Source organism: Pseudorca crassidens, chromosome 9 (assembly GCF_039906515.1).
Source record: "Pseudorca crassidens isolate mPseCra1 chromosome 9, mPseCra1.hap1, whole genome shotgun sequence".
In the NCBI taxonomy this organism is placed as follows: domain Eukaryota; kingdom Metazoa; phylum Chordata; class Mammalia; order Artiodactyla; family Delphinidae; genus Pseudorca; species Pseudorca crassidens.
The window spans coordinates 8312847-8336583 of NC_090304.1; the positions used below are offsets into that span (position 1 = coordinate 8312847).

At 47.8% G+C, this 23737-nt stretch overlaps 1 protein-coding gene and 1 long non-coding RNA gene across 2 annotated transcripts; one reads left to right on the forward strand and one right to left on the reverse strand.

The window, feature by feature from the left end:
* Positions 1–299: 299 nt before the first annotated feature.
* STIP1 (stress induced phosphoprotein 1) lies at positions 300–12810 on the reverse strand. Its single transcript, XM_067748606.1, has 14 exons — positions 12675–12810; positions 9546–9755; positions 8899–9040; positions 8598–8739; positions 7726–7894; positions 6340–6466; positions 6145–6247; positions 5756–5876; positions 4687–4783; positions 4423–4547; positions 1896–1932; positions 1578–1681; positions 1227–1399; positions 300–769 (listed from the first exon to the last, which is right to left on the reverse strand). The coding sequence occupies exons 1-14, from the start codon at positions 12681–12683 to the stop codon at positions 697–699; spliced, it is 1632 nt and encodes a 543-aa protein (XP_067604707.1). The 5' UTR covers positions 12684–12810; the 3' UTR covers positions 300–696.
* A 443-nt stretch (positions 12811–13253) lies between these two features.
* LOC137230063 (uncharacterized) lies at positions 13254–16163 on the forward strand. The gene is made up of 2 exons (XR_010945988.1): positions 13254–13283; positions 14215–16163. It is a non-coding gene; the product is annotated as an uncharacterized lncRNA (long non-coding RNA).
* Positions 16164–23737: the final 7574 nt, after the last annotated feature.

The following is a 23737-nucleotide window of genomic DNA, read 5'->3' on the forward strand; positions in this document are numbered from 1 at the left end:
TGACAGCACGGGAATCACCTGGAAGTTCATCTGACCCTCCGGAGCTGGAGCCACTCTGGGTCAGGAGCCTCCATGACCCCTTTCAGTTGTTCACTGAGCAACAGCACCACCTAGTGGCCACCTTGCTAGGCCAGGGAACCCAGCCAAGCTCACACCCATCCCACCCTTCAGGAAGGAAGAGAGCATGCCGGCCTGGTTCCCAGTGTTCAGTTCGCACTCAACTCTCCCAATCCAGGCTGTGACTCCTACGGGACATCTGCTTCAAAGCTTTTTGGCAAAAAAATCACTCAGGGACATAGCAGTGTATAACCACGCCTGACTGGCTTGTTTTATTGGAGAAGAGGACGTGGAGTTAACAACGTGAAGACAGTTGGGACCTGAGGTTGGGAAGAACACCCTCCCCTCCCCTTACAAGCCCACTGCCCCAAATAAAAAATAACCAACTATGGGAGAGCAGCTGAGACAGCGACTGGGGGCAGGGGAAGGAGACCATGCGTGTGCTGGGAGGGCCCAGAGGCAGCGGCTGCACGAATATGCGAGTACAAGTCTCTGAATCTTCCTCGTACGTCTGTATAAATATATAGATACGTTGTTCACTTGTTTCCCCTTCTCTCCCTTCTGCTCCGTGCTGCTTGCCGCGGTCCCAGCTCCTCTTTCCACGTGAGGGCGAAGGGAAGGGGCACGATGAGCAAGTCATCACCGAATTGCGATCAGACCCACATCCATCAATTTCTGGATCTTCTGCGCTATCACAGGATTCTTTAAGTGTCTGACAAACAAGAGGCAAAGTTATTTGAAATGAGACAACCTATAAAAATTCTTACTTGCTCGCAGAGCAAGCCCCAACCAACACAAATCCCCCTGGACACCACCAACCAACAAGAGGTGGTAAGGGAGTCCTGGCAGAGACTGCCCAGGGGGACCCACACGGGCCTCCTCTGCCACTGTTCGAAACCTGACCAGTCCTGCTGCAAAGGAGTCCAAGGACACAGGTTTAAGCTGAGACCATTCTCCCAGAAAAACTGGTCTTTCCAACTAACCACTTAAGCCATCGCCACTAACATATATAAATGAAATCCTTCCAGCTCACCATCAACTGCCAACCCTGCAAGTAAGAATTACACTATAAATATTCCACTCAGATCACACTGCTGCCAACGTTGTGCATTCTCAATGCTTTTGTCCACCTTTTCCCTCGAAGGCCATCTGCCCCCAACCTGACTCACTCGCTGAGCGCCTGGGGGTCCTTCTGCATCTGTTCCAGGATGAGCCGCATGGCCGGGTCACTCATTATCTGCTGCACCTCAGGGTCGGCCATGGCCCGCCGCTTCACATCTTCGGGGCTGTCATGTCGGTTGTACTGGGCCATCATGCAGCGCTGGTAACCATCTGCGGCCTCCTGCATTCCGGCAAAGCCAAAAGTGGAGGGTGTTAGCACTACCTGGCTTACTGCTGCAGCAGGTCCAAGATAACAGAGGTAACTGAGGGGAAGACAGACATACAGAGACACAGGCGAGAGGGAAGAATCAGACACATGGAGGCAGGGGAGAGCTCACTGAAGGCCAGAGCAGCCCCACCTTACAGTTGGAGTCCAGGTCGAGTGCCTTCTGGTAGACATCCATGGCTTTGGTGTAGTCTTTCATCGCTTCCAAGGCAGCTGCTTTCCGTGTATAACCCTTGACTACAGACAGAAAGGGAGAGGTGAGGCATCACCTAAAAGACACTTCTGAAAGCTGCTCTTTCAACTCTTCATCTGAACACCGTTGTTCCTCAGCCTGACACTAGCTCCTAAATGTTACAAACCCGAAAGACACACAGGCAAAGAATATGCTCTCTCCTTCTCTCAACCCTCTGGCCAGTCAGGGGACAGAGAAATAGCACAGAAAGGCACTTACTGAAGGTCGGTTCTAGCTGGATGCATTCCTCACAGTCCTAGGGAGGAAAGGCAAAAAAGAATTAGGCTCATTCCTTTAGAGGAGCTACCCTAGGGCAGACTGATCACTTGGAATTACAAATCTAACTGTTCACCCAGGGCCATTACAGAACATTCTGCTTTTGTTCTAATGCTTCTTTTTTTTTTTTTCTTTGCGGTACACGGGCCTCTCACTGTTGTGGCCTCTCCGGTTACGGAGCACAGGCTCCGGACGTGCAGGCTCAGCGGCCATGGCTCACGGGCCCCGACACTCTGAGGCATGTGGGATCTTCCCGGACCGGGGCACGAACCCGTGTCCCCTGCATCGGCAGGCGGACTCTCAACCGCTGCGCCACCAGGGAAGCCCTGTTCTATGTTTTACAAATTTTTATTGGAGTATAGTTGATTTACAGGTGCTATACACGTGTACAGCAAAGTAGATCCGTTATTATATATACAGATATCCACTCTTCTTTAGATTCTTTTCCCACAAAGCCATTACAGAGTACTGAGTGGAGTTCCCTGTGCTATACAGTAGATCCTTATTACTTATCTATTTTATACATAGTAGTGTGTATATGTCAATCCCAACCTCCCAATTTATCCCTCCTCCCTCTAGTGCTTCTGTTGTTCCTGGCAGCTTGGTAATTTAACAGCAGGCCCAACAAAAGGAGAGTAGAGAAGTAAGGAAAGCAGAACTAGAAGGGATAACAAATCCAGATCATGGACCATCTCATATAAGGGGGCTGGGACTCTTCAAAAGGCTAATGTTATGATTAAAAAAAAAAAAAAAAAAAAGGAACACCCCCCCCCCCGCCCCGCCCCAAAACCGAAAAGGTAGGGAAACTTCTAGTTTGAGAAACTAGAGGACATGACCACCAGATGAAACGAATGGACCTTGATATTGCCAACTTTAAAACTTTATTTTTAGACAACTAAGGAAATCTGAACATAGACATACAGCAGATGACATTATAGCCTGAGTTTTGCTATTATTAGGTGCTAATAATATTGTGACTGGACAGGGAGAGTCACTTCAGGAGATGTATGCTCAGGGATTCAGAGGTCAAGTGCCAAAATGTATCATTTCCTTTCACAAATGGTTCGCCAAAAGCATCGATGCTTATGGTTGAAGAAAAGGCAGAAAACATAGGTATTCTGTGTATTTTTGTCCGAAATATCTTCAAAACATAAAATTACGGAGAAAAGAATGCTATGCAGTGTAGTGTGTGCGCTGAGGCCCAACCAAGAAGCTCTAAGACTGGAAGCAATTCTACTCATTCTTTCCTCCCATTTGCAGATTGGCAAAGTCCTGTTCCACCTCTCAGGTGACTAACAATGTTATTCTTTGCTTTGCAAACCAACTTGCTTTTGACATTCCCCTTGTGCAGTCCCACCAGCAGCAGTGATGTCTCTAGGCCAGATGGACTGAGAAGATAGTGGCATCAAACAAAACCATCACGGACTCAGGTACCGGTGTGTCTAGATAGGTAACATTTTGTCTAGTTCCCGCAAGATGGTCCAGGTTTATCTCCCAGAGGACAGTTTAAAAATCACCAAGAGGCACAGAGTAGCTCATGTTCAAGAGAGCTATGGAGAGTAACTCCTTCAGTGTTGAACATTATCATATCTGACCATACTTGATGTTACTGACAACAGCAGATCTATCTAACTGGAGTATGGAAGAAAAGAATGGTAAAGCTGCTGTGGAAGTTAAGGCAGTTCCTCAAAAAAATTAAACACAGAACTGTAGTACTTCCACTGTTGCATAAAATACTTGAAAGAATTGAAACCAGGGACTCAAACAGATATCTGTACACCCATGTTCACAGCAGCATTGTCCAGAACAGCCAAAAGGTAGAACAACCAATGTCCATGGATGGATGGATAAACAAAAGGTGGTCTACACAATGGAGTATTATTCAGCCATGAAGAAGGAAGTGTGACACATGCTACAACGTGAATCTTGAAGACATTATGCTAAGTGACATAAGCTAGACACAAAAGGTCCAATACTGTATGATTCCACTTACAGGAGGTCCCTAGAGCGATCAAATTCAGAGAGACAGAAAATACAACAGTGGTTGCCAGGGGCTGGGAGAGGGGGCTGGGGCGTTAGTGTTCAGAAAACGCAGTTTCCATTTGGGAAGATGAAAAAGTTCTGGAGATGGATGTTGGTGACGGCTGCACAACAATGTGGATGTACTTGATGCCACTCAACCACACACTTAAAATGTTAAGAAGGTAAACAACAAAAAATGTAAGGAAGGACAAAGGGGAGGGAAAAGGATCTACTTTCCCCAATACTCCCAACCACGAATAAATCCACAGGCCAGGACAGGGTAGACACAGGCCCTGTATTTTTACAAATTTCACATGTACATCAGCACCTTGAATCTATGATCAAAATAAGAACATCAAGCTGATGCTGATGAAAACATGGAAAGAGGAAAACACATTCCTCATGCACAGGTTACGTTAACAGCTGCTCCGCATTCCCAGAGCCTCACCTTGAGTGCCAGCTGGAACTCCAAAAGTTTGGTGTAGCAGGCAGCTCGATTGCTGTACAATTTGGCATCTTTTGGGTTCCGTTTGATGGCTTCTGTATAATGCTTCATGGCCTGGGGATAGTCCCCTGAACATGGAAAAGACAAACTTAAAAAATAAAATAAAGCACACCACCAGAGCACATCTACCCCACAGTCAGCCAAGGCACAGAAAGCACCATCTACACTGCTCTTATCCAAAAGTTCCATCATCTGAGCTGTAGGTACCTTTCTGAAAACACTCATTGCCTTTGTTCTTTTCCTCCAAGGCCAGGTCAGGGTTTATGTAGGCCAGCCGCTCTTGCTCTTTCAGGATTTTCTCTGCCTAAAAAAATTATTAATTCTTGGAACAGTCATTTAAACTCTCATAAACATTGGGCTAATAAAAAGTCTGATTAGAATTTCAATTTTCACAGTAGCAAGATTTAACTTTTGGTTTAATAATTTTATATTCCTTACAAACTATGTATAGCTTAAGTAAGCTACAAACATATATTGTACAGCATAAAGGATATAACCAGGGGGCTTCCCTGGTGGCACAGTGGTTGTCTGCCTGCCAATGCAGGGGACACGGGTTCGTGCCCTGGTCCAGGAAGATCCCAAGTGCCGCGGAGCGGCTGGGCCCGTGAGCCATGGCCGCTGAGCCTGCGCGTCCGGAGCCTGTGCTCCGCAACGGGAGAGGCCACAACAGTGAGAGGCCCGCATACCACAAAAAAAAAAAAAAAAAAAAGAAAGAAAAGAAAATAACCGATATTTTATAATATCTTTAAATAAAATATAATCTATAAAAATTTTGAATCACTATGTTGTACAACTGAAGTACAATTTTGTAAACCAACTTTACCGCAATTCAAAAAAAAAATTTTATATTCCTCATCATCAAGGTGTACGTACTATGAAGCAGAATGAACGGTATTGATGTATACTTGGTACGAAGATATGACCTATATGAAAATGATATATGTATTGACAGTTCAATTTTCTGCCTAATCTTTCTGTGAATAAAATCACTCCCCTACATAATTTGGTTGTATAAGGTAAGAAAAAACTTAAATTACAATAACCACCACAACACTGTCAGAGCACTGACCCTCAACATCAACGAATTTACGGTGGAAACCTTGGCCGACAAAAAAGGCACAGCAGAAAAACTGAGTTATTCCCTACGTGTTGTCATCATTAAGTGACAGGCGCAGCATCATATACAATGACCAAAGACAACAGATTTGTCATTAAATAGTAATGACTACAACAAATAAAACAAAAAGTAGCAAAACATCCCATATCCCCTACCCACCTGTTGGCATTTCTTGAGCACATCTGGGGTTCGGTGCTCTGCCAGAGACTTGTTGTAGAAATGGATGGCATCCTTGTACTTTTCTTCTTTGAAATAGGAGTTGCCAATTCGAGCGTAAGCTCTGACAAAGACAAGAGAAAAAAGAATTTGCTAAGGGCAGAACACAGACAAGGTCAGCCCCTGCAGAGAAAAAACCATCTGCAACCAACTAGACACAAGGCCCACATCACTGCCCCAGGCACCACGCCCTTCCAACACCTTCCGTCTAGGATCCTGCAGCCTCCTTTCCAGCCCATGGCTAACACAGTATGCTGTGCAGCCAGCAGCCCCCTCTCCATGCAGACACGGAACCCTCCACACCGCTCAAGGCATTCCCAGGTCAAGCGTACTTGGCAATCTGTCGGTAGTCTTCTCGGTTTTCTCGCCCCACTTCAATGGCCTTCTCACAAAGCTCCCGGCATTTACCATAGTCGCCCTTTTCGAAGTACACGGCTGCCAGGCAGGAGGGTCAAAAAGGAAGAGTCAGCCCATGCCTCACCCCCAGGACCACGTAACAACTCCTGCACCTGTGTCCTGGGTCTCACCTGCTTGGTTGGTTATGTAAGTCATGTTGGTGGGGTCCAGGTCCTTGGCTCTGTCATAGTGTTTCAAGGCTGTGTCAAAGTCTTTCTTCTTATAGGCTTCATTCCCCAGCTCTTTTTCTTTCAGTGCCTAGATGAGGTGTGGGAGAAGTCAGTGCTCAGCACATCTAACCAGACGGCAAAGAGAGCAAGGGCCTGTGACGTCACAGGTACTACGCAGCATACACAACTAACAAGGCTACAGAAGCAGGTTCTCCACACCCACGGTGAAGTATCAGCTGCTAGAATGAAAAATTATAAACTTTCATCTCTGCTTCCTCTGAAACTCCCCCTATCCCACCTACTCTCCTGGATCTTTCTCAGCAAGTGAGGGCTTCTTCAGGGGAGAGGAAATCCCTTCAGCTTGAAAGAACTTCAGAGAGGACAACATAGTTCTGTGCTAGGTTTGATTCTGAGAGGCTGAGCAAGTTCGGTTTCTGTCGCATGCTGTCTCGAGGTCTTAGCTGTCAGGCAACACCCGCAGAGAGCGTGAGGAGCAGAAGGGGCCGTCCTGGTGGCAGGAGTCTTCGGCAGAGCTCACTACCACCCACGTTATAGGGCCTTTTTCCAGCTTTGAGGCACCATGAACAACCAACGCTCACCCATTTAAAGGTACTAAATTTGGCAACAATCTGCTGTTCCCATTTATAAGAGGGGAAATAAAATCGTTCAGGCACATGCCTCCTGCTCTGGAAGACTGAAAGTTGTTCACTTAGCAACACAGACAACTTTCAACTATACACCACGTCCAACAAGGAAACAGAAGCATAAGGAATGATAGACAGCATTCTTCCGGATCTCCGCAAGGACAAGGACCACACACAACTTTACTGGCTGACCCTGGCTGACTTCCACATTGCCAGAACCACAGCGGCCGTGGGACTATGGACTAGTAGCTTCCACTGCCTCAAGACTTTGAGATACACGATTCCTATGAAACTGCTTGTTACGTGGACCTTTTAATATACTATTTTATTTTAAAAATATTTACTATTTATTTATTTCAGCTGCACTGGGTCTTAGTTGCGGCACGTGGATTCTTAGTTGTGGCATGCAAACTCTTAAGTTGCAGCATGCAAGCAGGATCTAGTTCCCACCAGGGATCAAACCCAGGTCCCCTGCACTGGGAGCACAGTCTCTTACCCACTGGACCACCAGGGAAGTCCCCTGACCATTTTAATTAACAACAGTAACTTTAGCACATACTGAGCATTCAAAAAACAATCACAGCCAAGGAAAGCCTATAGATGGTCCCACCTGACACACATATTTCTAATTGACTTGGCTGTTTCTTCTAAATTCATGATAGTAAACAGTGCTAAAAAAAAAAAAAAAAAAAGAGCGAGACACCTGCTTCTTATTCTCTGGAAGATCTTCTTCCATTGGCTCTGGTTTTGTCTCCTTTCTGGGAGGAGGCGGCGGTGGAGGTGTCACAACTTCCTCTTCTTCATCCATACCACCTAGATCGACCCCAAGGAGGACGCTGAGAGTAGTCATGATCCGGGGATCTTGCAATTTCCTAGTATTGGTTAAAAAAACAAAAAAACAGCACTTAGTCCTCTCCACAACTGATCTTAAACCCCATTTACTGCTAAAGCCCAGATTACTGTATATAAAAGCTTCTCACCCATGAAAAGGTTCCTAGATCCTGTACTAAAAGTTACAAATGGGGAATACTCAACCCTTCAAATATCCATATAAAATGAGGTAACACAGACCAAATTTATTTCTTGAGGCCAGCAGATACACAGAGAAATGAGTTATAGATACACTTTGTCTGATCTCAGGAGCCAGAGGGATTCAGACAGTCACAGATAGCAGTACAAGGTTTGGAGAGACCTCTTTAGATCTGACATCCTTTCAACCTTGCGTTTCCACTCCAATATACCAACAGAGAGAGGGGGTCCTATGTGTAAAGAAAGGATAGGGTTGGTGCTAGGTCAGCATAGCAGGAGAGCAGTGAAGAGGCAGAGGAGGGTTAGAACAAACACTCCAGATTACTCTAATATATACTCCCCCTGACCCTTTCTAAAAATACAAATAATAATAAAAAAAAACAAATAAACAGTAACCAAAACAATAAACTCCTACTGCTCTTTGGAGAAAAAACAAAGGGAGAACCCCTGCAGTCCAGTCGAGGGAACCGCCTGCCACAGGATCCCAGGAAGAAAGCACAACGTTCATGTCCATTTCCAGAGACAAACGGTGCCGCCTTGACTTACGTGCCCAGGTCGGAGGGCTTGTTCCGCAGCTGCTCTATCATTTCCCGGTAGGTAGGATCAGCGAGCAGAATCTTTGTCCTAGGATCACTCTCCAACTTCTGGTATAGATTAGGCATGTTGAAAGGGTTCATGAATTTCCTCTCTGTTTCAAACAAAGGAAAGCACATCACTAGGAGTCAGTTACTATGCCCACACAGCCTACTAGACCAACACTGGGGGATGGGGGAGCCTCCAAGTTAATCCCAATTAAAAAATAATAGTAAATAAAAGGAGAAGAGCAGTATACGTGGTGCCTGCCTACCTGCCAACCGGGCCTCCATATTCTGTAACCCTTCTTTGAGCTGAGGGTTGTTTGCTTCATGTTTTAAACCCTCCTCATAGGTTTGCTTGGCTTCTTCAAATCGGTTTAAGAACTCAAGAGCTGCTGCTTTTCGAGAATAGCCCTTAAACCAGCAAAGAAAAATACCAAAATGAAAGACACCTAGCGGTAAATTACTAAGATGAACTCACAAAAATCTATTTTACATTTCATGAAACAAAATGGGTATTCACGTGAAGGCCTAAGAAAAAACAGAAAGAGGAGCAGGATACAGCAATGGTGTATCATCGACCCTGTAGAACACAGCCTAATATCTAAGGTGCACACCTGCCCCCTCCCAGTTCATCTTTCGACCCTAAGTGTTGTCAGAATTTTGGGTCGTGTTTTCCTTCCTAGCAGTACAAAAAATAAGACATGTCTTAACCGATGGTACCTCAGATTTGATGAAACATGCCACCACTCTGAGAAACAATCTCAAACAGGTAGGAAGAATACTGGGGGGAGGGGAATAATCAACTATGAGTCTCTCGGGATAGGCAACTAGGCAAGCCAGGAGGGCTGGTATTTAAGAACTGCCCCCCAAAGGCGTTTCTGGGCACCTGAGGAGCCCCAGCGCGCACACAGCTTACCTTGCCCCAGTCAGGCTTCAGGTCCACGGTTCTGCAGCCGTCCTCGTAAGCCTTCTGGTAGTCTCCTTTCTTGGCATAGGCTGCGGAACGATTGCTGTAGAGCACGTGGTTCTGGGGGTCTAACTTAATGGCTTCCGAGTAGCACTGCAACGCGTCATCGATGTTGCCAGCACTCAGGGCCTTGTTGCCCTTTTCTTTGAGTTCATTTACCTGAGAAGAAAAGGAACCAATATAGTTTCTCTCCATAAAATGTCTCTTTAGTCCCAATTTCTTAGGGGATACTCATTCCTTTCCGCAGCTATTGACAAACAGGTTACTTTATGGATCAGAAAAGAGAAATCACAGATTCATTAATTTACATTTCCCACACCTTTGGGAACCAGCAAGGAAAAAATAACCAGGAAGAAGCGGCCTGACACTGTTCTTTGCTGGCTCCCCTGTGGATCAGTGAGAACTCCAGCCACTCTTCCAAAAGTCTCTACTTTGAGCTGATGAAGCCACTCTAGAACATACTCATGAGTTCCTTTTGTGGAAAAACAAATTCATTTGCCATGGAGTTCCACAGTTCGAATGATAAACTGGACACAGGCCTAGTTACTCCTCACAGGAAGAGGCAACCAAGAAGGAAGTGGACTGAGCTTGCACTGATACATGCTTCAGCAACCTGCCGGCTCCAGGAGCATCAAGACGCTCACCTATGATCAAAGAACAATCTGTTTCCACTTACAGATGTGGTAACATGTCACAACACGATAGATTACTAGTCTGTTCCTTAACGGGTAAAGGAAAGCTAGAAAAAAAGTTTTTGTCATGCTTAAGTATTAATATGCTACTAAAAGAATGAAGAAGAATAAAGAAACACTATTTGTGGTTCAATCCACTATCCTCTCAAATATCTGGAATGAAAACAGCAGGAACGCATCAAAACGTTTAATAAAGTGACCCTGGCCCTATCAGAACAGGATCCTAATTAAAGGGCTTCTCCTAACCAGGAAGCCCTACAAGAGGGGAGGGTCATCCTTCAAATGCATACACACTTGGTGAGACTAAGCTGTGTCCCTCAAGACACAAAGTCATTCTTTCTTGGTACCTATCATCTGCCCATGACCCAGTGTACTGATGCAAGAAAGAGTTCTGTTATGAGAAATGACTTTGGAACCTTGAGGCACACCAATTCGGAACCTCCACCAACCAGAGATCTTAGAGAGACAAGCTCTATGAGAAAAAAGGAAAAGAAACTACCAAGACGCTGGCCAGAAGGCAAAAAGTTTAAAAACTCAATACCACGAGGCAGCTGAGAACAGCTAGGTGAAGTTCTTGCCTATCCTACAGAACATCTTCCAAACTGGGCACCTACCTGCAGTAGGTCAGGAAATCAAGTTCATACACAACCAGCACTTTAAAACATCAAATGGAATAGAAAATGTCAGCATGTAGTACATATAATACAGTAAGTTGTTCTGACATGTTATACAGTTGTATATCTGTATTGGGTCAAATTTTAAAAGTTTATCACTATGAGATTTATTTGAAAGGTGTTTAGTTTAAAAAACACAATTTTGGACACTCGAATTTGTCCAACTTTAGGAATATTTCCTAAAACTGAAACACGGATCTCAGAATAATTTTTAAAAAAGCTACATATTGAATGGGGGCAAGACAGTAGGTTCTAACACACCTGGAGTAAAATGCCAGGCCATTTGTACAACAGGCATGGTAAACGTGCAGTCCCTGAGTTTAGTCACTCACAGTCTACCTGTACCTACACTTCTACAATGGGCAATTGCGATTAAGAAAAATTTTTTTCCTCTTTTGATAATGGCGGGATGAGAGCTTTTCTTGAATTTAACACAGCAATGTGTTTCTCACATCAGCCCTCTGTCTCTTGTCTATATCACAGCCTAATGAATCCCAGATACAATTTAATTATCACAAGAACTCAAAATGTTTATTAACCTCTCCGTTTCCACTCTAATTTTTAAAAATTTAGCGAAGAGGCCCCAGGTTTGGCTAAAAAAGTAATACCTATACTAAGGCAAAAGGTTCGACTTTGTAGATCACACCTGAACACCCGAGCTGTCCCCCCACTCCCCCCAGTCAATCTTTACAGACTAATAACAGCTTCCAATTGAATAAAACCTTACTGGGCTTTTCACAACCCTCAGGCCACAGAGGGTACAATTAAGTCACTGAAAGCAACTAGCAGCAGCTTCAAACTCGGCCCCCCAACAATGCCGAGAGGAGTTAAATAACTTACTGCTTATCTGTATATTCTAAATTTTCTAAGCACTAATTCCTCCTTCTGCAATTTGAAACCGAAGTTTTGTAAGTATCAGTCCTGTTACTCTTGAATCGCACGCACACAGAAAGAAAAACGAGGAGGGGGAGGGGCCTCACATACGTTTGTAAAAACACTGGTAGGGATGAAATTCATTCCAAGGACTTTTGCTGCACCCTCCCCTTTCCTGCATCATGAAAAGAAGTCGGCCTGCTGCTCGTCATACCTTCACTAAACACTCTTCCATCCCGGCCTTTTCAGATGCAGAGAAGTAGGATTTTCCCTACTTCTGGCTACTAAGTCCATCAGCTACTTCCAGTGTATTCCCGTCCCCGCTCCCCGAATTCCTCCAAGTTAACTGTGCCAAGTCCTGGGTAGTCTCTTCGTCCGCAATCTCTGATCCCCCTTTCAGATGACGAACTTCCAGAGGTTGACCCGATCCCTCCTGCCTTTCGCAAGGCCCCTCGCCCACCTCCATCCCTCCCAGCGCCTAGGGCGCCATCCCCCTGCTCAGCCTGGACCCACTTCCCGAGAGAGCTCCGGAGTCCGGCCGCGGCTCCTCTTCCCGCCGCGAGCCGGACTTATGCCGAACTAATACGTCTTCCAGCCCATCTCGCCGAGTCGGGTGGCGACAGGCACTGAGCCGAACCCGCGCTCCCCAGAGCCAACCCTCGCTCCCCGCCCGCCGCGGCCCTCACGCCCTCGCCGCCTCAGCTGCTCCGGCGGCCCCGGCCCCCACCCCGGCCGCCCCGGCCGCCCCAATCGGGCTCCCGCCCCGCTCCTCCACCCGCGGCCTGGCCTCAGCGGCTCATCGAACGGCCCCGGGCCTTAGCCCGCCCCTCCCCCTTCACCTGCTCCATAGCCCGGCCCGGAACCCAGTTGAATAGACTCCGTCCGCTCCGCGTTCCCAACCGCACGCGCCGCCTTCTGGAACCTACTAGAAGCTGCCGGGACCCCCAAATCCCGCCCCTTCCTCTCTGGCTCACTGGTCGCTCTCCTCCAGGCGTCTTTCTGAGCTTTTCTACTATTGGCTTGAAGTCTAGCCCATCATCTTTGCTTCTCTCTCATTGGACAATATGGAGAACCCTGCCTCCCCCGCATCTCGGGATTGGGCGTTCCCCTAAAAGCTCCGCCCATCACAAGCTCTATGATTGGAGGAAAGGGCAGACCTCTGCGACAGTGATTGGTCGTTTGGTCCGCCAATCGTGGCCGCGCTGGCCGCGCCCATTGGTCCTGTTCTTTCTGGAAATTTCCACCTCTCCCATTGGGCTGACGGACTCCATGACGGAACCGCCTTCAGATTTTAAAAAATTTCAATTGGGCGGTGAGTTGCAGACACTTTGCTCTGATAGGTTTAAATTGATGCCCTTCAAAGAGCAGGGTGGGGTTTTACTGTAGCCGTGGTTTATGGGAGCCCAAGGCCGCGTCCGCCGTCTGCAGCGGTGGTTCGCCAGGCTGCGGTATTGGCGGGGTCGCTGGGGTCGCTGGCCGCTTCCTTTCTCGCTCTGCGGGTAGTGTGGCCAAGGCAATTCGCTCCTCCCCGGCGGCAGAGAGCCCTGGTCCTTCGCCCGAGCGTCGGGCTCGGGGGTCGCAGCCTGGGGGCGGGGGGCGGTTGGCCGTTTGGGTCGGCTTCGGGAGAGACCCCCGACGCGTTCCCGGATCCCGCTGTTGGGTTTGGGTGTTCGAACATCCCGCGTGGTGGTGAAGGCGCCGGGGCTTGGGTAGGACAGGCCTGGAATCTCACCTTGGCGGGGACCCTCCGTGGAATGGCCCCACCTCTATGAATCTTTCGGGAAAAGAGTTTGGTAATTCAGGGCCGTGGATCGTTCATATTTATGCAGTAGACTATTTATTACTTAATGAAGGAGAGCTATCTCCGTTATTCGGAGGTAAAGGGGTAAGGGAGACAAAAGACCTCACTGAGGTGCCCGATCACCTGGCGGGCGGCGGCGGCCGGGGCGGTCCTTAAAATCGCGGCTCTTCTGCCAGAGGCAGGGCAGGTACCCGTAGAGAAGCGAAAGGATTTAGAGCGTGAGAGAGAAATGATTGTGGTTCACGGAGCAAAGCAGCCGCATGACGGGTCTGGAGGGAGCTTAGATGAGGGTCTTGGGCCCTGCTGTGATCTCTCTCCCCCACGCCCGCTGGGTAATGCCGTCCCTTCCCAGGGTTTAACTGCCCTCTATGCTAATAGGTTGTCTCCACAGCGTTCTTTTCCATCCCAGCTGTCTGACCCATTCTCGACACTACAGCCAAGGTCACTGTAGATCCGCTTGCCTGATAACCCCCTCCTTTGCTCGAAACTCTTGGAGGCTTTTAGATTGGGGGTCAGGGCCTGTCTAACATCGCAGGCCTACTTTTCCCACCTCTTCTTTCCCTGTCCTCCACCTTCAGCACCAGTCTCCAGCCACACTGACCTGTCTGTTCCTTGAACTAGGTGGGCTCCTCACTTGGGGCCTGCCTGCAAGATGTTTCCTCTGCTGGGATCGCCCTTCCACCAACTCTGCCAGGTTAGCATCTCCTCAGGTTTTTAAGGCTGAGATGAGCTGTCAGGGTTCCTTGACGACCTGCCCCCAACGAACTCACTAATTTCTGCCCACCTATTATTTGCTTTCACAGCATCATGGTCTACACATGTGTCCAATCACATACTAAACCAGAGACTGGTATCTGTACCACATTTTGTAGGGCCTACAAGGGCCTTGTGTCTTTTCCTTTAGATCCTTGTCTTCCAGGTGCGTTGTACAGCGTTTTGCACGTAGCAGGTAATCATTAATTCATCAAATATGCCCTATAATTTTTTAGGTAATTGTGGGCACTGGGGAAATGCAGTGAGCAATCCTGACAAAAATCACTGTTTTTGTGGTGCTCATTTTAATGAGAGACAAACTAAAAAAAGTTTGCATAGTGTATCTGCGGTAGAGAAAAATAAAGCAGAGCGTTGGGCAAGTGGGGCAGTGTTGCATTTTCAGTAGGGGTCCAGATCAAACCCAGTGAGAAGCTAATATTTGAGAAAAAACCTGAGGAAGTGAAGGAGTGAGATTCATGGATATCCTAGGGAAGAACCTTGCTGTCAGAGGGAACAGCAGATGCAAAGGCCTTGTGACCAGAATGGCAGGGGCAGGGAGGGAGTGGGAGGTGGGGCTAGAGGAAGCAGGAGCAGATCCTGCAGAATGGGAGGCAATTGTGTTCACTTGGAAACATGCAGAAAAGTGATGTGATCTGACAGTTTTATCAGGATCCCTCTGATTGCTGTATCAATGAAGAGGACGAAAGCAGAGGAACCTCTTAGGAAGCTGTTGCAGGATTCTAGGAGAGGGGTGATGGTGCCGTGGGCCAGGGTGGGAGCAGAGGATGGGTGAGAAAAGTTGGATTCAGAATGCATTTTGGAAGAGCTGACAGGATCTGTTGATGTATGGATGCAGAGCATGAAGGAAGGAGGTGACTCCAAGGTGTTTGGCCTCTTACTCATCTGCTAAGTTAAATCTGTCAACGAGACCTTTCCTTTCTTCTTGGCACCGTCCCCAGACCACCGCACTCCTGCCAATCCCACTGCTGCCCCCCAGCCCAGCTCTTTCTCCACCTCTGGAGGCCTTTTGAGGCCTTATATCGTCTCCTCAACAGCCTCTCTCCAGGCTTCTTTGCCATCCCTCCCTCTCTGTGATCTGGTCTCTGCTGTCACACATCTTTTTTATAGTTCTGTGTGTGGTACAGTACTCTGGGTACAGGGGCTCAACAGTGAGCAAGGCAGCCCTCAGATGCAGCTTCTGCACACGTGGACCTTGTTTTCTAGTGGGAGAGACAGATGGTACTTAAACTCCACAGCTGTGTGACTTCTAGCAACGTGCTTAACCTCTTTGTGCTTCAGTTGCTTTCATTTTAAAATGTGGATGAAAAAGTTTCAGTGTTAGAAAAGTTGTGAGGATTGAATGATTGGATATTTACAAAGCACTGAGAACAGTGCCTGACGACAGAATAAGTACCATATACATTTGTGAAATAAAAATAAAGTTACAAATAAAGATAATTCTAAAGAGTGGTGTGTGCTATAAAGAAAACAAAAAGTAAGGATAAAGAGTTACCAGGGAGGCAGGGAAGGAGTGCCTAGAGGTGGGGGGTTAGTGAAGGCCCCTTAGACTTGCAGTTATGAAAAGTAAGACACGGACAGTGTTCCAGACAGGGCAACAGGAAGTGCAAAGACCCTGAGACTGAAACAAATTTGGAATTTTCAAGGAACCCAAAGAAGGCTTTTCTAGTATCCTTGTCTGTAAATGAAGATGATGAACTGCCTATGACTTCCCAAGGTCACTCTTGAGGATTAAACAAAGTAATCCATACTCCAATTTTTGTTTATTTATTTATTTATTTATGGCTGCATTGGGTCTTTGTTGCTGTGTGCGGGCTTTCTCTGGTTGCAGAGATTGGGGGCTACTCTTGTTGCGGTGCACGGGCTTCTCATTGTGGTGGCTTCTCTTGTAGACCTTGGGCTCTAGTCATGTGGGCTTCAGTAGTTGTGGCTCACGGGCTCAGTAGTTGTGGCTTGCGAGCTCTAGAGCGCAGGCTCTGTCATTAGTTGCTCCACAGCATGTGGGATCTTCCTGTACCAGGGCTCGAACCTGTGTCCCCTGCACTGGCAGGTGGATTCTTAACCACTGCGCCACCAGGGAAGTCCCAGAGAGCCCTCTTTGAGAAAAGAAAAATATAGATTAAAAAAAAGCATGGTACTTTAGAAGGAGTGCGAATGAGGCACCTTGAGGTTTAAGCTTATCCAGTGTCATGGTAAAGCCACTTCTGAACATTATGATTTCCACCAACTCAGGCTTCTCCAAGTGAACTCAGAGCCCTCCCTTGGGGGCCAGGAGGCAGTGATGCGGGCTGGCTGGCCAGTGCCCCCTTCCCCAGGTCCCTGGAACTAAAGCATAAGCTCCGCCACAGCAGGCATCCTGGCCCTTGACGATGCGTGGCGCTTCGAGTGATTCATGCTGCTCTTTAGGTGGGGAGCAAAATGGCCAGGGCTGCGTTTGGAGTCAACTCTGAGGCTGTAAATCCTGCAGCAAATGAGAGACTGACGGGGTCACCGCGTGCAACCAGATTTTCTGCAGAGCAAATTCCCAGTTTTAAAGTTCTCCCAGGAGTTCCCTAGTGTCCAAGTGGTTAGAATTCCGGGCTTTCACTGCCGTGGCCTGGTTTCAATCCTTGGTCGGCATGGGAGTGAGGAGTGAGGAGTGGGGAGTGGGGAGTGGGGGTTAGGGGAAGGTTGCAGCTCAGAATTCTCGCGTCTGTAGAACATGGAATTTTTGATTTTATAAGAACTTTCAGTGTTGGAGTGGAAATTTAAGACAACCTGAGTTTCCTTCACCTGAGTGAAGTTCCATTCCATGTTCTGAGAAATCCCTAAAGAATATTTTCATTTCCCACATAACTGAGTGATTCCAACTTTGAGCTACCTGTTACCACAGAGTCTGAGTCCTGATTAGCAGGAAAAGTGTGGGGGGGAAATAAAGTGCCGTAGAGTTCTGCTCAATTCAGTGAACTCGCACAGAGCCAGGAACTGTGCCAGATACTTCAAGGAATAAAACGATGGTAATTATTATCCGATAATTACTTATCAGAGAGCCCAGAGCCCAGTTCGGGAGCTCGCCATCCACAGGCCCTCCCGGGGTGCTCTCAGCCAGTCTCGTGGCTATAAACACATCCCGGATGACTCCCACATTAGCATCGGTTCAGATCTCGCTCCCAAGTTCCAGACTTGTCTACCCAGCTGCCTCCTCAATGTCTCCATTTGGATGGCAAATGGACTTCCCAACGTGTTCGAATCAGAACTGATAATCTCCCCTGAAGCTGTTTCTCCCTTGACTTCCCTCTCTTCAGTGGCCTCGCTATTCTTGGGCTGGTTCAGGCTGAAAACTTGGGAGGCATCCTTGACGTTCACAACCACATCCAGTTCATCAGCAAATTTTGTCAGCTGGACATGGGCCCTTCTGCAAGTCCCCAGCCATTTCTTGGCTTTGGGAAGGGGAACGGAGTGTTGGCTCCCTGAACTGGTAGGTGGCCAGAGGCAGAAGGGACCCCCCGCCTGGGCTCCCAGGCCATATCGAGGCCTCCCACGCTAGATGCTGCTTCCAGAGGGCAGGGCCTGTGATTTGTTCACTGCCGTGTGCCCTCAGGGCCTGGAACCTAGTCCGTGCTTGTAAGAGTTTGGTGAATGAGCAAATGGAGCTGATCATCCTTCTCCTCCCCCATGGGACCCTCAGCCCCTCCCAGGGAGGCTCTCTGGCCTTCTTCCCTCTAGACTTCCTTGCTCCCTATTCGGCTTACTCTTCTCTGGGCCAAATGGTTGAGTCCCTTCAGATTCAAACATCTCAATCCCACTGTTTCTGTTATCTGTTTCTTGAGAAATACCAACTAGTGCAGAGTGTGAGCATGGGGAAATAGGCCCTCCCATGTCCTATTGATGGGAAGTTACACTTAGTAACATCTATTTAAAATACAAAAAGCAGGGCTTCTCTGGTGGCGCAGTGGTTGAGAGTCCGCCTGCTGATGCAGGGGACACGGGTTCGTGCCGTGTGGAAGATCCCACATGCTGCGGAGCAGCTGGGCCCGTGAGCCATGGCCGCTGAGCCTGCGCGTCCGGAGCCTGTGCTCCGCAACGGCAGAGGTCACAACAGTGAGAGGCCCGCGTACAGCCAAAAACAAAAAAAAATACAAAATGCAATTCCATGCTTACAGATTTATCCCACCTGGGCCCAGCCTGGTGGCACAAGGATGTATACTGCAGCCCTGTTTGTGACAGCAAAAGGAATAGCACCCAATTACTTGTGTATCCATGGAGGATACTGGGAAACACGATGTTGCTGCTAGAGGACGGAATATTAGTGAGTGTTCAAAAGAACACTCCAGTAGATATTGACATGGAAACATGCCCATGATAGACTGCAGAACGACGAAAGTCATGCAGCAGTGTGTATGCCGAATCTTACTTTTGGTAAAAAAAAAGTGTGTGTATCTTTCTATATGATTATATATATGCATGGGAAAAGTCTAGACAGTTGTATAGCTAACTGCTAAAGTTGTTGCTTCTGTGGTTTGGGAATGGGGAGGGGTGCTGCATTCATTTGCTGGGGCTGCCATAACTAAATACCACAGATTTGATTCGGTGACTTGAACCACAGCAATTAATTTTCCCACAGTTCTGGAAGTCCAAGATCAAGGTGCTGATAGATCTGATTTCTTCTGAGGGCTCTCCCCTTGGCCTGCAGACGGCTACCTTCTCACTGTTTCCTCACATGGTCTTTCCTCTATGCAAGCACGCATCCCTAGTGTCTGTGTATCCAACTTTCCTCTTCTTTTTTTTTTGGCCACCACGTAGCTTGCGGGATCTCGGTTCCCTGACCAAGGATTGAACATGGGCCTAGGCAGTGAAAGCCCAGCGTCCTAACCATTAGGCCACCAGGGACCTCCCAAACTTTCCTCTTCTTATAAGGACACCAATCAGATTGGATCAGGGCCCACCCTGAGGGCCTCGGTTTAATTTCATCACCCCTTTAAAGACTGTCTCCAAATACTGTCCCATTCTGAGGTACTGAGGGCTGGGAATTTAACATATGAATTTTTTTGTGGGGTCACGATTCAGCCAATAACAGAGGTTTTCACTTTCTATTACGTTGTTAAAATTTGTTACGATGGGGACGTCCCTGGTGGTCCAGTGGTTAACACTCTGCGCTTCCACTGCAGGGGGCATGGGTTTGATCGCTGGTCAGGGAACTAAGATCCCACAGGCTGCGCGGTGTGGCGTGGGGGGGTGAGGGGGCAAAAACATTTCTTACACTGAACACTGCTATTCGAGCTAAATGTCCCCAGAGCATCAACCTCCTTCCCAGGCCTTCTCTGAAGTCAGAGGAGGGGCAGCGAGTGACCTCTGCCAGCCCAGCCAGCTCCAGGGCCCTCTGAGGCCCCTCCCCTGAGGAAGGCAATGTGAGCCACTCCGGATCACTGGCCAGGTCCTCAGACCCACGCTGAGAGGAAGCAGATGGAGGGGCCTCTGCCATGCAGGCCTATGATTTATAGCTACATGTTCTGGATATTTAGTACCTTGTAATCCATCCTTCCCCTTCACACCTCTCAGTATAACAACAATATGTTATTGGCCAATGAAACAGGTAGGTGATAAAACATGAAGAGAGCGCTACAACCTGGATGAAGGGAGGTGCAAAATTGTGATCACACAGCAAAGATGTTAGGGGGACCTGGGAGGTGCAGGGGTTCCTCTCTCTGAATGAGGCAGTAAAAAGAAGAAAGATGGCCAGGTAAAATGGGGTAGGGCTAAAACTTGAAAGACTCAGGAAACAATAATGCACTGGGCTTTAAAATCAAGCCCCTGGGGAGAGGAGTGCACTGCCCTGTGGGTCTCTTTAGATCTGGCAGTTATCCTGGGTCCTGCTCTGGTCTTAAAGACCAGAAGCTGGAAACTCTCACTGTACTGTGGTCCCGCACCCGACTGCATGTTCAGTCTTGCTGAGATGGTGAATCTGCTCCTCTGGGTAGCTTTGCAACCCTGAAAGGTGTGGAAGCCCGAAAAGCAAACCCAGAATCTTGCTACCAGTTTAGGAAGTTTTGTAATCATTCTGCTAATACCTGCATGTTTATTAAATGTTTTGAAACATGCATCAATCTACCCTATTTGATTTGCAATTTTAATTAGAAAGGAATGAATGGGAGACAGCCTGCAGTGATGACTGCAATAAAGGCTCCCATCCCTGTATGCCTGCCCTTTGCCACGGATTTGGCTGCTTCTGTGAAGACATGGAGTCTATTTCTCCACTTCTTGGATTCTGGGCTGGCCTTGTGACTCGCATTGCGTGCCGTGACTGTGTGAATTCTGTGCAACACAATGTGGTGAAAGTGATGTAGTGTGACTTCCGAGTCAGGCCTCGAGGCATTTTGCAGCCTCTGCTGACATCCTCTTGGAGCAGGGCTTGAGAGCAGCATGCTGTGAAGATGCCCAGTCTGGCATAGTGGAGGCCACATGGGACAGAACCGAGGGGCCTCGCTGACAGCCAGCGCCAATTGCCAGTCACATGAGTGAGGCCGTCCTGGGCCCCCCGCCCCTGTGGCCATCTGACACAGGAGTGGCCCAGGCAAGACCAGCAGATGAAACTTCCAGCTTATCCCAGCCCAAACTGCTGATGCAGAGGCCTGGTTGTTATTTTAAGCCAATGAGTTTTCAGTGGTTTATGAGGCAGCAAAAGATAACTGAGACAGTATAAAAGGATCTAAGTTCGTAAACGGTGTTTGAATATTTAAGAGAACTGATTTACCATGTTTATAAGTTTAATCTATTAGTGTATAACAATTGCTAACTGATTAGAAAAAAATATGCTTGGCTTGGGAGGGAAGAATAAGGTGGGGGATGAAGGCATCTTTACTGGCTACTCCCTCCCTGCTTATAAAAAAAAAAAAAGAAAGAAAAAAATATGCTTGTAAAAAAATATATATATATATGCTTGTTATATGTGTAAGTCTCTTCTGCTGAGAGTTTGAGGCATTTGAGAGGACCAGCTATTTCAACTCTGTAAAATGTAGTTTAAAATCTATTAGGAAATTCAATTACCTAAGTTTGCAATTGGCATTCATTTTCAGAATTTAATGTTGAACCTGTGATTTAATTAAATATTCATCAAAGACTTAGTGAAAGTAATTGTTCTTATTTTTACACAAAACTTAGATTTATAAATAGAAAACTAGATTTGCAAGTTGCATTTGGATATTTAAGAAAAGCTAGTTCTTTTAATTTATGAGTTTAATAAATACAGTATTAATTTAAATACAAGCAGCAGTAGGTAACTTTTTGCTGCATGAAAAAAAACCCTCTCCAACATTAAAAATCCTCAACAGAAAACAGCGGGTGTTACAGCCCCACCAGAAGATTTGGCACTCCACAGACTCCCATGCCTTTGCTTCTGTGGGTCCCTCGGCCTGGAATGCTCCTGACACACATAGACATCTGTGGTACCTGGCAAGATATTACCTTTTCTAAAAGGTCCAGCTGAAACTCTGTGAAGAGGTCCTGCCTTGCCAAGTCAGAATCGCACTTCTCTGCCTAGACCCATCCGTGTGTGGGGCCCAGGCCTCTCTTAGAACAGACCCTGGTAGGCTATTGTCTGGGACCTTCTCTATCCTGGCTGCCATGTGAGAACAGAGCTGAACCCCAACAAAAAGAAATAGAAGGACTAGTTCAGATGCCGAGGGTGTCCAGGGTGCTTCCATGGCCTGGCTCTGGGGGACATGGATTTCAGGCTCTATGCAGAGGGCAGCCTCCTGATAGGCACTGATACTTTCTATGGCTGGGTCCCCTGCCTCTCCTTGCGTTCTCCTCCCCAGACTTTGCCGGGAAGGGTTTGGTGAGCAGAATAACGCCCCCCAAAGATGTCCACATCCTAATCCTTGGAGCCTGTGCATATGTTACCTTACATGGCAAAGGGGAATTAAGGTTGATAATCAGCAGACTTTAAATGGGATCATCCTGGATCATCACCGGTGAGTTCAATGTAATCACAAGGGGCCTTGAAAATGGAAGAGAGTCAGAGGGAAAGACCACCAGGGAAGACTGGTCAGTGAGATGGAACATTGCTGGCTTTGAAGATGGAGGAAGGGGCCCACAAGCCAAGGAATGTGGGTGGTCTCTGGAAGCTGGTGCTGACACCTTGATTTTTAGCCCAGTGAGACCGATGTCTGACTTGTATCCTACAGAACTTTAAGAAAATGAATTTTATTTATTTATTTAAATTTATTTATTTATATTTTTGGCTGCGTTGGGTCTCTGTTGCTGCGCATGGGCTTTTCTCTAGTTGTGGCGAGCGGGGGCTATTCTACGATGCGGTGCGCGGGCTTCTCATTGGGTGGCTTCTGTTGCAGAGCACAGGCTCTAGGCACGCGGGCTTCAGTAGTTGTGGCACTCAGGCTCAGTAGTTGTGGCTCACGGGCTCAGTAGTTGTGGCTTGCAGTCTCTAGAGTGCAGGCTCAGTAGTTGTGGCGCACGGGCTTAGTTGCTCTGCGGCATGTGGGATCTTCCTGGACCAGGGCTCGAACCCACGTCCCCTGCATTGGCAGGCGGATTCTTAACCACTGCGCCACCAGGGAAGCCCTTGTTTATTATTTAAGCTGCTACATTTATGGGAATTTGTTATAGCAACAACAGGAAGCTAATACACAGCGTCACCCACATGCTTCATTGCCTGAATCAGTGACATTTGTGTAATCACTTACCAGACCACAGATAGGAACCAAACAACCTTGACCCAAGCCTGGACTCTGACCCCCATAGGCCATGTTGACCTTGGGCCAGTCCAGGCTTCTCATCTGTGCCCTAGGGCAGTGCTGCCTCACCAGGCTGTGGGGAGCACATAGTGAGTTAATGGAAGTAGAGCAAATGGGTGTAGAGGGCTTAGCTCAGCTCCAGCTGGTACCTAGTCCCCTGTGAATGGTTGCTGTCCTGGATGCAGTTGGCAAGGCCCTTCTTGCCCTGGTAAGTTATTGGAGAAGCGGCAAGTGGTGAGGTGACCTTAGGCCTGGGGGCCTGACTACTGCATCCTGAACTCATCTCGCTGACCTTTTCGGGGAAAGGCGCAGGCCTCGTCGTTGGTGGTCCTGGAGTGTTGGGGGCCCTTGGCCCTTCCCTCCTGTCCCCTGGCTTCTGATCTACCCTCTCTGCCCACAGGTCTCCCACTGATCCTCTCTTGGGCACCACAGTGGTGCCAGCTGCATCCACAGGAGGGTTCTGTGATCCTCCTCACAGCCCTGTGAAGAGTTATCGCCACACTCAGCGCCAGAGAGGCCTGGAGCACAAGGCAGGTCTGCAACGGTCAGACCTGAGAGCTGTCTTCCTAATATACAGCTCAAGAAGCAAGGTACAAGGGGC

Excerpts from the sequence above, each read along its gene's own strand:
- STIP1 (XM_067748606.1), bottom strand. Across the intron at positions 6,467-7,725 it reads TTCCAGAGAATAAGAAGCAG|GCACTGAAAGAAAAAGAGCT; the intron begins GTGTCTCGCTCT and ends CACCTCATCTAG. Across the intron at positions 6,248-6,339 it reads TTACATAACCAACCAAGCAG|CCGTGTACTTCGAAAAGGGC; the intron begins GTGAGACCCAGG and ends CCTGCCTGGCAG.